This window comes from Vigna umbellata, chromosome 11, assembly GCF_029865625.1.
Source record: "Vigna umbellata cultivar VRB3 chromosome 11, Vumbellata_1.0, whole genome shotgun sequence".
NCBI lineage: Eukaryota > Viridiplantae > Streptophyta > Magnoliopsida > Fabales > Fabaceae > Vigna > Vigna umbellata.
In genome coordinates, this window is record NC_142175.1 from 25,354,141 (window position 1) to 25,367,775 (window position 13,635).

Here is a 13,635-nt window from a genome sequence, read left to right on the forward strand (position 1 = left end):
TTTTATAAATTTAAACATATCTACACTACTAAACGTTATATTAGGACAACATTGATGGTAGATGTCACGATAAATATAATAAACATAATTAGAATGATTTTAAAAAAAATTTAATACCATTTTAACATAGTACGATTTAAGTGTAACTAAAAAAATAAGATGAAGTTTGAATTCATTTTTATTTACTTAAAAAAATACATTGAAGGGAAAAATATTAAGATGAAAAGTTTTAGCTTCATGTCAATATAATTTAATGGTGAAATTTTATAAGAAATCGATATTAAATTTATTATCTATGAAAAGAATACATGTATTTAATATATTAACAAGTTATTATTTTTTATTGTTTTTAGTTATAATATTTAATAAGTTATATTGTTATATTTTAAATTAGAAAAATGTAAATACATTTAATATGTCTTTTTTAACAACTGACAACCCATGCACGAGAAAATTTAAAAAACGTAATTAATATAACATATACTCAAGGATATATTCGTAATTAAACTCTGCAAAATCATAATTTAAAACTCAGCGTTACCCTCTCTTCGTCATCTCTGCAACTGCAATATTCATTCACAGCTGTCACGCGTAACGAAAATGGCGACAGCAAGACGAAACTTCCCGTCGATAACAGAATGCAACGGAACCAACTCGTCGCCGAGGGAGTCCGTTGCCGCTGACCTCGACGGCACGCTCCTCATCTCCCGCAGTTCATTCCCGTACTTCATGATGGTGGCCGTCGAAGCCGGCAGCCTCCTCCGCGGCTTCATCCTCCTCCTCTCCGTTCCGCTCATCATCTTCGCTTACCTCTTCGTCTCAGAATCCCTCGGCATCCAGATCCTCATCTTCATCTCCTACTCCGGACTCAAGATCCGTGACATCGAACTCGTGTCCCGTGCGGTTCTCCCTAGGTACAAACTCACTCATTTCGCTCGCATTCTTTGCTTCTCTTCACACGAAGTTCCATCGTGTTGTAATCTTATGTGTGTACATGCGTGTAGGTTTTATGCTGCGGACGTGAGAAAGGAGAGCTTCGAGATGTTCGACCGGTGCAAGAAGAAGGTCGTGGTGACGGCGAATCCAACAGTGATGGTGGAGCCGTTCGTGAAGGACTTTCTTGGTGGAGACAAGGTGCTGGGAACGGAGATCGAAGTGAATCCGAAGACGAAGAAGGCTACCGGATTCGTGAAGAAGCCTGGCGTGCTCGTCGGAAAGTGGAAGCGTCTAGCCGTTGCAAAAGAGTTCGCTGAGGAGTCGCCGGACATTGGACTCGGAGATCGTAAAACTGACTTCGATTTCATGTCTATTTGCAAGGTTTGTTTTCTACCTATTATTATTACTTTTGTTTTTCTTTTACACATTAAAATTTGTTTGTTGGTGATTAATCAGTAGTAGTGTACGTATACAAAATACAAATATTTTATAATGTTTTAGTACAAATTAATTAAAATTACATTGGTACTGGATAATTTGTATGAAGTTATAGAATTCAATTGCTGAACTCATAATTATTTGTGAAATATTGAATTCACATGCAAATATTTTTTGTAATATTATATATATATATATATATATATATATATATATATATATATATTAAAAATTAACCTTGTAAATAATGAATATATTTAATGTACTAAATTTTAAAAATATTAAATGTCTTAAAGATTCATAAAATAGTACGAGAAAGTGACTAAAGCATAAATAAATTCATTTTAATATCATCAACTATATATTTTTTTTGTTAAAAAATATTAAATATTATTCTTATGTTTTTAATATAGTAGTTATTTTGGCATAAAATATTTAAAAACTTAAGAGTGATAATATGTGAGACATGATATTAGGCTTCTTCTTAAATAAAATAGGTATATTTTTCTTTACAACCACTATACAAATTTATTATACTATTTTATTTATATCTATTATTATTATTATTATCATCATCTTAATATTTTATTAATAAAACTATTGTAAAGTATATGTTCTGTGAAAAAGTATATAAATCTTCCTCAGATGGAATGTAAAATTTCCAATATATAAACTGTACGGCTAGTCTGAGACAAGGCATATATATATATATATAATATATATAACAAAAAAATAAAGAAAAGAAAAAGAAGACCTAAGACATTTTAATAACTATTTTTAATAATTTTTTTGACATTAGTGTCATTATTTTATTAGTATGTATATATAAAATGGACGAATAATAAGCTACCGCTTATGTTACTGGGAAAATGTTATAAGAAATTATTAAGAAAATATTTTCCAAAAGTTAATGTGAATTCAGTGAAGTAAAAACTAAAATAGGAGAGAGAAAAAAAAGAAGTGTAAACATTTTTATATTAAACGAGTAGAAAGAAGAAAGTGAAAGAAATTTTATGACAATAATAGAAAGTAGATGGAGATGGATTGATCCATGATTGAATAATGATGTGAGTAGGGTCATTACTTAAAAAGCCTCTGTTTGCTTTATTTATGCGGCACGCGAATTATGCATTATACTTACTTGCTTGTTAAGTAAAGGATAACATAGTTGCACAAGTTAACGACGTCTCGTCGTGTGGTCATGTATTGTAAACCCAGATCATGTAATGTTTGTCACCATTAACCAATTAGTTTGGTTTCCTTCCTACAAAACGTAGATAAATTGATTTACATTACGTTACCTAAGAAGATTAAGCAGGTTCTTTCTTCTTTTGTGTATAATCTATATTTACTGGGTTAATCATAGAGATCGTGAACCGTCTATAGGCAATAACATATTCGGTAATGAATTATAGCATTTGGGGGGGATATGAAGCCATGCATTTACTTTTTTTTACAGTTCAGTGTGAGTGTAAATGCATGCCATTTTATTCCGGTTCCACACTCAGTGAGACCCACCACATTAAGTATTAACCATTCCCAAACAACTACCAATAATGCATGCTTTCTGTGGTCCATTGACTCCATTCACACTCTCAGAGCATGATGCTTTACTACAGTCATGATCCATCCATACTGTTTCCCTCTTAACTACTACCTAAAATTTTCTTCTCAATTAATGCAGTAGTCATTCACCGCCCCACCCTCCACTGTCCCCTTAGACCATCTGTATTAAAAGAGGGGGTCTTTACATTAAATTTAAGATTTAGGTTTTATATATTAAAGAAAAACCTTTAAACAAGCATGATGATGATGAGTATCTTAAAAAGAACTACGAAATACGTTTAAGAATTAAAAAATTATTTAATTATAAATTATAAACAAAAATTAAGTTGTAAAAAAACTAAAGTATAAATAAAAACCATAAAAGTGCATTATACAATAAAATAAGATTTGCTAAAAATGTATTCTAAAATTGTTACACCAAAAACAGTCTTTGTAAATTAAGCAAATACAATTCTCACTTTCTATTACAGTGAAGTTATCATTTCTGTTGTACCTCTCGTTATCTCAATCCCACGTTTCTGTTATTTTCCTATCTCGCTCGTAATGTAAAATAGAAGTATAGAAATAAATAATCTAGCGATATAAAAGGACACTGAATTTTTATTTTGAGAAACCCGAAAGATGTGAATAATCTATAGGTGGTTTATAGTCTTCAATGGGGTGATTAATTTCATACTAGGAGGTAGTTATTGTACATTTAATCAAGTGTAGATAGATATATAGTTGGTGAAATGTTGCTTTGCAATTATTAAAGGTGGTGAGATTGAAAAAAAAAATTAAATAATGCTAAATATGGTTATCATGATGGATGCCTTTATTATCAGTAGATGCAATTTCTCTAATTTTTCTTGAAAAAAAGGCGAAATACACTGATCTAACCTCAATCAACAAATGATGAATAACAGGAGGGTTACATGGTGCCTCCGAGCAAATCAGCAAAACCAGTCCCACAGGAGCGACTTAAGAGCAGGATAATCTTCCACGACGGTCGTTTCGTGCAGAAGCCAGACCCACTCAACGCTCTCATGACCTTCCTATGGCTACCCTTTGGTTTTATTCTCTCCATTATACGGGTCTACTTCAACCTTCCCCTCCCCGAACGCATCGTGCGCTACACCTACGAAATGCTCGGCATCAAGCTCGTCATCCGTGGCCACCGCCCTCCACCACCGTCTCCTGGCACCCCCGGCAACCTCTACGTATGCAACCACCGCACCGCCCTTGACCCCATCGTCATCGCTATCGCCCTCGGCCGCAAGGTCTCCTGCGTCACCTACAGCGTCAGCAAGCTCTCCCGCTTCCTTTCGCCCATCCCCGCCGTCGCCCTCACTCGCGACCGCGCTGCCGACGCCGCCCGCATCACCGAGATCCTCCAGAAGGGTGACCTGGTCGTCTGCCCCGAAGGCACGACGTGTCGCGAGCCCTTTTTGCTTCGCTTCAGCGCCCTCTTCGCCGAACTGAGCGACAGAATCGTTCCCGTGGCTGTGGACTGCAAGCAGAACATGTTCTTTGGAACCACTGTTCGTGGTATAAAATTCTGGGACCCTTACTTCTTCTTCATGAACCCTAGGCCAGTTTACGAGGTTACCTTCCTGGAGCCGTTGCCGGAGGAGATGTCGTGCAAGGCAGGGGGAAAGAGCTCAATTGAGGTGGCGAATCATGTGCAGAAGGTGTTGGGGGATGTGTTAGGGTTCGAGTGCACGGGGTTGACTAGGAAGGATAAGTACATGCTGTTGGGTGGGAATGATGGGAAGGTGGAGTCTCTGTATGGTTCTAAGAAGTAAAAGATTAATCGCATGAGATTAGGAGTTACATGGTTCGATTGATATAGAAAAATGTTAGCTATTGCTACTTTATTATTTTTCCTCATCCCCACTGCAACTTTATTATTTTTCTTCATCCTTCTACATGGGATTTTGTCATGGATGTGACTGTTTTAAGTCTTTTTCAAACTTTTTAGATGTAACTTTTCTTTTTCTATATTAATTATTTCTTTCAGCTATCGACAAAAAATAATAATATACAAATATAACCTTTTAAAGAAATAAATATACTCCGCCTTATTATTTATTAAAAATATGCTTTTCAAATTAATTATATTATTTTAACAATTTATTATTTTTATATTATAATTTTTTTGAGTAATGCCTCATGTAATTTTCATCTTAAACGACTAAAGAAAGAAACATACTTGTCAATGTTTATAACTTTTTTTTTCAATTTCTTCCTAAAGAAAATATTTAATATATCAAAATTTGTCTTTTTTTTTATATCCTTTCCTCCTAATTTAATTTATTTTCTCTTTAACAAAATAAGTTAAAGTTTAGATAAGAAAAAAAAAACTTTTGTTTAAGACATACCTAATTGTACTCTATAATCTCTTTTGTTGTTAAATGTCAAAATTTCAATTTGAAAGATGACATGTGTCAAAATATGATAGATTTTAAAATAAAAAATTATTCACATTTTAACACATATTGTAAAAATCTAAAATATAAAGTATTAGAGTATATAGATGTTTTAAAATAATGGATCAATTATTTTATTTTAAAACAAGTCGCTAAAATGAATAGAATTTTATATCGTCTTTTCATTTATTAAAACACACTTCATCTAGAACTCGTTCTCTAAACTCTCTTTACCTTCTCTCTACATTTTCTTACTTTTTGATCTTCTGTTTAATGATCAGGAGGTTCCTAGAGGATCACGACGAAATACTTTCCACTTTCAACCGATTGATTCTCTGTTTAGAGCAAGTTTTTCCTAAAATTCATTGTAGTGGAAGCTTGGGACGAGTGTTTTTAGAACTGTTATAATTCCCCTAAGGTAAGGGAAACTAATTCATCTTTAATATATGAAATAGGAAGTGTTAGATATATTATCTTTATTTTATATTTATCTTTTATCTTTAGTTAGTTTATTATTATTTCTTATTTGTATTTTGGGCTTAGCCCATATTTCTTCTATTATAAATAGAAGACTCTATGTGTATATTCAACACAAGGGAAATTAATCCCATACATAGATTTTAATATATTCAATAGGAAGTGTAAAAATTTGTTTTGGAGGCGTGATATAATTGGATGATGTTTAAATGAGTTAAATTGATGATTATGGTAATTTTTGGTGATTAATGACATGTTTGTGATTGTATGAATGTATGAATGTAAAAAAATGTTGGTATGTTGAAATTAGAGTGGAATGGAATGCAAAGTTGTATTGAAAGTGAAATAGTGAATAAAAACGAGTTGAAATACTATTTTAGGATTCAAAATGAAGGAGTTGGTATGCTAGTTTTTGGGAATGAGTATGATGTAAAAGTTGCAGTTTGGTAATGGTTTTGAAGTGTTTTATGACTAATTAACATCCTAAGATTGGTTAAATAAAGAAGGTTAAGAGGGAGAAAGAATATGAGTTCAATTTTTTTTACTTGTTTTAGAGTGAATTTTGGGGTTTTGGTAGGTGAGTTTTGAGTAAGAAGTTGGTTAGGTAAAATAGAAGTTTAGGGATTGTTTTGAAGTCCATTAGGACTTGTGAGAGTGGTTAAACCAGAAAAATCTGGTTTGTAATGCAGAAAAGAGTCGATGATGATTGGTTGAAGTGATTTCGAGTCTATTAAGGAGGTTTTGAGTATTGAATCTTTAAAGGAGCAGTTGAGTCAATTTAAACTTGTTGAGTAGGAGTTGGTATAGAGTCTATTGTTGAGTCAATTTAAACTTGTTGAGTAGGAGTTGGTTTAGAGTCTATTGTTGAGTCAATTTAAACTTGTTTGTGCAGTAAAATTAGTGTCATGAGTGGTAAAAGAGGTAGAAATGAGATTGGGTAGTTTAGAGAGATTAATTTGGTTTATAGTGACAAATTTGAGTACAATGGTGTTTCCAGGGGTTTCTTAATGTTTATAAAAGGAGTTGGAATTAATTGAAAAGTTCAGATATATGAATCTGGGTTGGCAGTTAAACTAAGATCATATTTGGTGTGGTCACTTGACGATAACTAATGACTTCTTAGAAGAAATCAAGGCAGAACAAAAAGAAGATTCTAGCTTACAACGTATTATTGAATCTTTAGGCTCGAATCAAGCTAAGAAATTCTCCGTGGGGACAAATGACATTCCTCGTTTCAAGAACAGAGTATGCGTTCCAACAAAGATGGGATTAAAGAAAATGATTCTTGAAGAAGGCCATAAGAGTCGGCTTAGCATACATCCAGGTATGACTAAGATGTATAAGGATTTGAAGGAATCGTTTTAGTGGAGAGGAATGAAGAAAGATGTGGCAGAATTTGTATCATCATGTTTGGTTTGTTAGAAGGCCAAGATTGAGCATTAGAAACCAGGAGGGATGTTACAACAGTTATATATTCCTCGATGGAAATGGGATAACATCTCGATGGATTTCGTGACTCATCTACGAAGATCAACAAAGGGCCATGACTCCGTATGGGTGATTGTAGATAGACTAACAAAGTGTGCCCACTTCTAGTCAATCAATCAAAGGACGTGCTTGGATAAGCTGGCAGAACTTTATGTTAGAGAAGTAGTCAGATTGGATGGTGTACCATCCGATATCATTTTTGATCGTGATCCAAGATTTACGTAGATTTTGGAAGAAATTACAAAGGCTTTGGGTACGAAGCTTAGAATGAGTTCAGCATATCATCCACAGACGGATGGATAGTCCGAAAAGACTATTCAATCTCTCGAAGACTTGTTGAGGATGTGCATTTTGGATCATATGGGAAGTTGGAGCGAAATTCTACCTTTGGTAGAATTCACTTACAACAATAGTTTTCATTTCAGCATAGGAATGGTGCCATATGAAGCCTTGTATGGGAGAAGATGTAGGACACCTCTATGCTGGTACTAAGATGGAGAAGTAGTTGCATGAGGTCCCCGAGATGTTACAGCAAACGACAAGAAAAGTTAAGATGATACAAAAGAGAATGCGCGCAACTCGAAGCATACAAAAGTCTTATGCAGATAAAAGAAGAAGACCTCTTGAGTTCGAAGTAGGAGACCATGTGTTCCTTCGTGTGTCTCAAATGACAGGCATAGGAAGAGCTATCAGATCGAAGAAGTTGACTCCCAAGTTTCTTGGACCACTTGAAATCATCAAGAGGATTGAGCCAATAGCATATGAATTCGCGTTGCCTCCACAGTTAGCGAATTTACACAACGTGTTTCATGTATCACAACTAAGAAAGTACGTGTCAAGACTAGATCATGTGCTTGAAATGGATGGCATTCAAGTCAAAGGGGATTTATCTTTAGACGTCAAACTTGTGCGAATTTTGGATCATCAAACTAAACAACTTAGAGGAAAGAGCGTCCATACGGTGAAAGTGTTGTGGAATGATAGCACGTAAGAAATGACTTAGGAATTAGAAGAGGATATGAGTAAGACCTACCCTTATCTATTCTCTTGATAACCAAAATTTTTGAGGATGAAAATTTTTGTGGAAAGGGAGAATATAAGACTTAAAATAAATACGATAAGATGTTTCAATTTTTATGTTGCTTCGCAAGTAATAAAATATCCTTGTTGTAATTGTAGTAGTTCAATGCATAGAAAGGAGCTTGATTAAAAATTGAAACATAAAAATTGAAACATCTTATCGTATTTATTTTAGGTCTTACAGAAACCAATTTTCCAATTCATATATTCACATAATTCATCAATTCACAGTTTAAATGATGCTATGATCAATTCATCATAACCAATTCAAATGTAAAACTAAAATACTAAAGCAAATGCTATCATCAAAACAAAAAGAACTTAGTTTTCCAATTCATATATATTCACATAATTCAACAATCATTGTATATTTAAACCACGATATTATCAATTCATAAGTAAAACTAAAACCTAAACATATGTTATCATCAAAAGAACTCAGTTTTCCAATTCATATATATTCACATAATTCATCAATCATTGTTTATTTAAACCATGCTATTATCAATTCATAAGTAAAACTAAAAGCTAAACATATGCTATCATCAAAACAAAAATAACCTAAAGCTAGAGCTATTTAAAATGTTGATTCAAATATTCTGCCCATTCCCCTCTTATCTTCCTTATTACGACCTCTGGCAATGAAGTGGTACTCTTGAACCGCTGCAAAATTAAGGAAACTTTACTATTAAATTCATTCAAATGTGAAAATTTTATTGGTATTTGTAAGATTTCAAATGTAAATTTTTACCTCAGTCCATTATGTTGTGATTCGTGCTCGGATGATTGTCTTCATCCATGACATGATGTAGTAGTCACATGCCCAAGAATCTGTCTGCTTGTTATATTAAACATGTGAAAGAACTTAGTCAATGTAAATGTTTAAATTTGACTACGAAAATTAATAAGTTATAGATCAACAACTTCCAACCTTAGGATATATAATTTCAATTTGTTGTGTTATAGGCTTAGCCACACCTCTAAACAAATTTGAAACATTAGAAATATAAGTTAATATATTAATATCATAATGAGTTGATATTAATGAATGTAATACTTACGTTTGTGACAAGGACTTCAAATCTGATTTCATCTTCCTATGAAGAGAACAAAACCATACAACTTGTGCCTTTTTTGGTATGATCACCATCGTTTGCCAATGGCCCCTAACATGTACCAGCAACTAGTGAGTTTATTGATTAAATTTTGATAAAAGTTGACAATATTGAGAAACACATACCATCAATGTATGACACGATATACAACTCTCTTTTAGACTCATTCATCCATGTTTGCGTATATGATTGTCTTTAATCTAATGTGTTTCCAGATGATTGAATGGTCTGAGGTTCAAGAAAGCCAAACATTGTTTCCCGACCTTGTTCCACTATGATGGTGTCCATGTACCTATAACAATAAAGTTAAATATATTTATTAAAAGCAATAATACTAATATTCTAAAAGTTAAATAAGAATTAAAAAACTTACATGCACCATAGTTGTATTCATGAAATCTTCAACATTCTTTCTCCACCAACGATCTTCAATGGATCATTTAAAGCAATATACAATGACACATGATACTAGAGGCCAAATGTTCTTAACTCCTACTGCAGCTCTACCGGTCCTTTATTCAACTTATGCAATTTCTTCATCAATAAACCTAGAGGATAATCATTATCTTCTGCTTCCTCATGATCTTCATTCACAAGTTGAGTCATTGGTTGTTTCTTAGGATGGTAGAACTGCAAGTCACATTTAAAAATTTAGGAATCATTTAATTATAACTTGAAGATTTAAATAATAAAAATTAAGAATATAATGCCGCTGATGGGCCAAAATATGGCATGATCATAGCCTTAGCTCTTCCAAAATTTTCTTCGCCAACGTCACGTACCATTTTGTCTAAATGATCACTCATCCATTCGTCGACATAATCTGAACCTCTTAACGTTGTTGGCTTATATAATATTTTCCCATGCCAAGTCCAAATTGTATGACTTCTCATTATTCCATAGATGAACAGATGATCACAAATGATGTCCAAGTCTTCAAATATTTGATTGAGACAACGAAGACAAGGGCACAAATATGCCCCGTTCACTGGTTTTGCATGTTCTTTAACATATTTTATGAACTCAAACCCCTCGCTCATACTCTTCACTAATACGACACTTAAGAATCCAACTTCAATCCATACTATTCCAAGTAATTTTAAAACAACAAAAGCAAAGAATCCACGTCAAAAAATAAAACTGACTTACGTTCCGAACCAACAAACAATACCTATCATGCACACGTTGAAGGAAAAAAAACTATCATACGTACATGAACACAAATATCTATCGTAATACATATATCATACGTCCAGAATCCACAAACACAACATCAAACACGAAAGTATATATCATACGTAAGACATTGAATGAAAAAAAAACCAACCTCGAAATGGTGTCGCTGGAGAAGATGAAGTTCGCTGACCACGAATGCAAAAAGCCTAAAGATAAACGAAAATCAATCGGTTAAACCAAATGAAAAACAAAGTAAATGAGTATCAAATGACATTCGAAAGACATAAACGACTTAAAACTAACCTTCTTTGTTGCTCGCCCTCGTCCTCGAAAAAGAAAGTTCAAGCATAAATGAAAGTGCGAAGAAATAGTGAGACTCTGTTATGTCTTTTACATTCATTAAAACAGATTCAATGTCGAACACAAGGTGAATTTGACGTTCTATTTAAATAAAACGTCGAAGCCCCCATAATTCGACGTTCTATGGTGGTAAATATTTAAACTAGCGTGCCATTCTTTTATTCTTTTCTTCTTTTAAACCACCAAGAGTGCGTCGATTTCTATGGGGGCTTCGATGTACTATTGGTCATCCAGATGTCAAAGTCTTTCTCCCTTTTTATTTTTTTTTTCTTTTTTCTATTAAACCACCAAGAGTACGTCGATTTCTATGGGGCTTCGACGTACTATTGGTCAGCCAGTAGCCAAATATTTTCTTCCTTTTTAATTTTTTTTTCTTTTTCTTTTAAATCACCAAGAGAACGTTGAACTATATTGGGCTTCGACGTACTATCGGCCAACCAGAAGCCAAAGAGTTCCTCCTTTTTTTATTCTTTTTGTCTTTTCTTTTTAACCTCCCATAACACGTCGAAGTCTGTGGGGGCTTCGACGTGATAGACATTGGAGTAGTTGAGAGTATTAATGGTGTGCTTTTACTAGAGCATTAATATTATGTCGAAGTCTTTAGGACTTCGACGTTTTATTCTTCAGCCAGAAGCCAAAGTTCGCTCCTTTTTTATTCTTTTTTCTTTTCCTTTTTAACCTTCCACAGTACGTCGAAGTCTTTAGGGCTTCGACGTGATGGTCATTGGAGTAGTTGGGAGCATTAATGGTGTGCTGTTACCAACAATGTTTTTCACGTCGATTTCTGGGGGGCTCGATGTCAAGTAGTTCATATATGAATCTAAAGAGATTAATTACTTATTCACTAAATGATGTTTGAACGTCGAATTTGGCTGGGCTTCGACGTTCATAAGATTTGGTGGACTGTGGCAGTTAGTAGGCATAATTACATGTTGTATTGCTTATTCATGATGTAATGTTATTGCACGTTGATTGCTTAGCCAATTCGACGTCACGATTTCATCTATAAATATAGCTTGCATTTCACGTAACCCCTTGCCTCCTGTTTCCCTTTTGAACATATTAGGATTCATGTTTTTTAATTTCTTTGCATTTTCCTTTTCTTAGATTTCGAAACACTTCTATTCTATAAATTGTAATTTGATCACTTGAATTTCAAAGTGGCACATTCATCATCTTCAGTTTATATGAAGGTTCCCTTTGAAATTCAAGTCAAGTCAACAAAATGTTTTTATAGTACAAAAGTGGTTAAAATATCTTACTGAAAGGGAAGTGCTCGGGAAAAAGAAATATGGTTCACAATATGTTTAATTCTGAAACAATTTTAAGAACTAAAATAAATTTATAAAAATGTTGTCCAACTTCATCATTTAGCAATGTATGATTCTTTTTTTAAAGTGTCTTGGAGTTGTTTTGTATGATTAGATTTCAGAGCTATCTGATTTCCTAGTGTGCAAACAACTTCAAGACAATTTAAATTAAGAATCTATTTACATAGTTGACGTCGAAAATAGACCGCATTCGATGCCAAGCTTGGAGTTTATTCAATTTTTAAGTTACTATTAATGAAGTTCAAAGGTTTGACGTCGAGTTCTAGGCTCTTCGACGTTTACATGTTCATATCAGAATCTTTTGAAATCTAGCTATTACTTTTTCACTGAATAATGTTTGAATGTCGAATGCGGCTCGGCTTCGAAATTCATACTAGGTGGAAGTTAGTAGGCATAATTACATGTTGTACTGCTTATCCATGATGTAATGTTATTGCACGTCGATGTCTTGGCCCAACGGACGCCACATATTCATATATAAATGTAGCTCTCATTTCACGTAACACCTTGCTTTCTGTTTCCCTATTGAACATATTAGGATTCATTTTTTTTATTTCCTTTGCATTTTCTTTTCCTTAGATTTCAGAGCATTTTTGTTTTATAAAATGCAATTTGCTAACTTGAATTTTAAAGTGGCGCATTCATCTTCAGTTCATATGAAGGTGCCCTTTGAAATTCAAGTCAACAAAATGTTTTTTATGGTACATAAATGGTTAAGATATTATATTGAAAGGGAAGTGCTCAGGAAAAAGAAATATGGCTCACAATATTTTTAATGCTGAAACAATTTTAAGAACTAAAGTAAATCTATAAAAAAGTTGTTCAACTTCATCATTAGCAATGTATGATTCATTTTTTAAATTCTCTTCAAGTTATTTTCTACCATTAGACTTAATATCTAACTGATATCTTAGGGTGGGAACAACTTGAAGACAATTTAAATTTTAATATGACGTCGAATATTGAATTCATTCGATGCAAAACCTGGATTTTATTCATTTTTTAAAATTACCTTATTATGAATTTGACGTCGAATTTTTTTGTTAACCGACATCCTATATCATAGAGGATTTCTAAAAGAAATCCATTTTTACAAAACATAGCGTCAAAAATGAACACCAAACAAGAAAGAATACATTACAACGAAACACAGTTAGTAAATAAAAAAACTAGCAAAACAATGAAGAATGTTTTTGAAATTCATAAGTGCTAACATTTTCTTCTGGTTTGCCACCATGCCTTCATCGTTAACAAAGAAAT

General features: G+C 33.3%; 1 protein-coding gene and 1 long non-coding RNA gene across 2 annotated transcripts; one reads left to right on the plus strand and one right to left on the minus strand.

Moving 5' to 3' along the window:
* The first annotated feature begins 542 nt into the window (after positions 1 to 542).
* On the plus strand, positions 543 to 4,892 carry LOC124843757 (putative glycerol-3-phosphate acyltransferase 8). The gene is made up of 3 exons (XM_047320571.2): positions 543 to 914; positions 1,005 to 1,317; positions 3,846 to 4,892. The coding sequence occupies exons 1-3, from the start codon at positions 601 to 603 to the stop codon at positions 4,722 to 4,724; spliced, it is 1,506 nt and encodes a 501-aa protein (XP_047176527.2). The 5' UTR covers positions 543 to 600; the 3' UTR covers positions 4,725 to 4,892.
* On the minus strand, positions 1,564 to 3,956 carry LOC148191337 (uncharacterized). Its single transcript, XR_015783044.1, has 2 exons — positions 3,820 to 3,956; positions 1,564 to 2,638 (listed from the first exon to the last, which is right to left on the minus strand). It is a non-coding gene; the product is annotated as an uncharacterized LOC148191337 (long non-coding RNA).
* Positions 4,893 to 13,635: the final 8,743 nt, after the last annotated feature.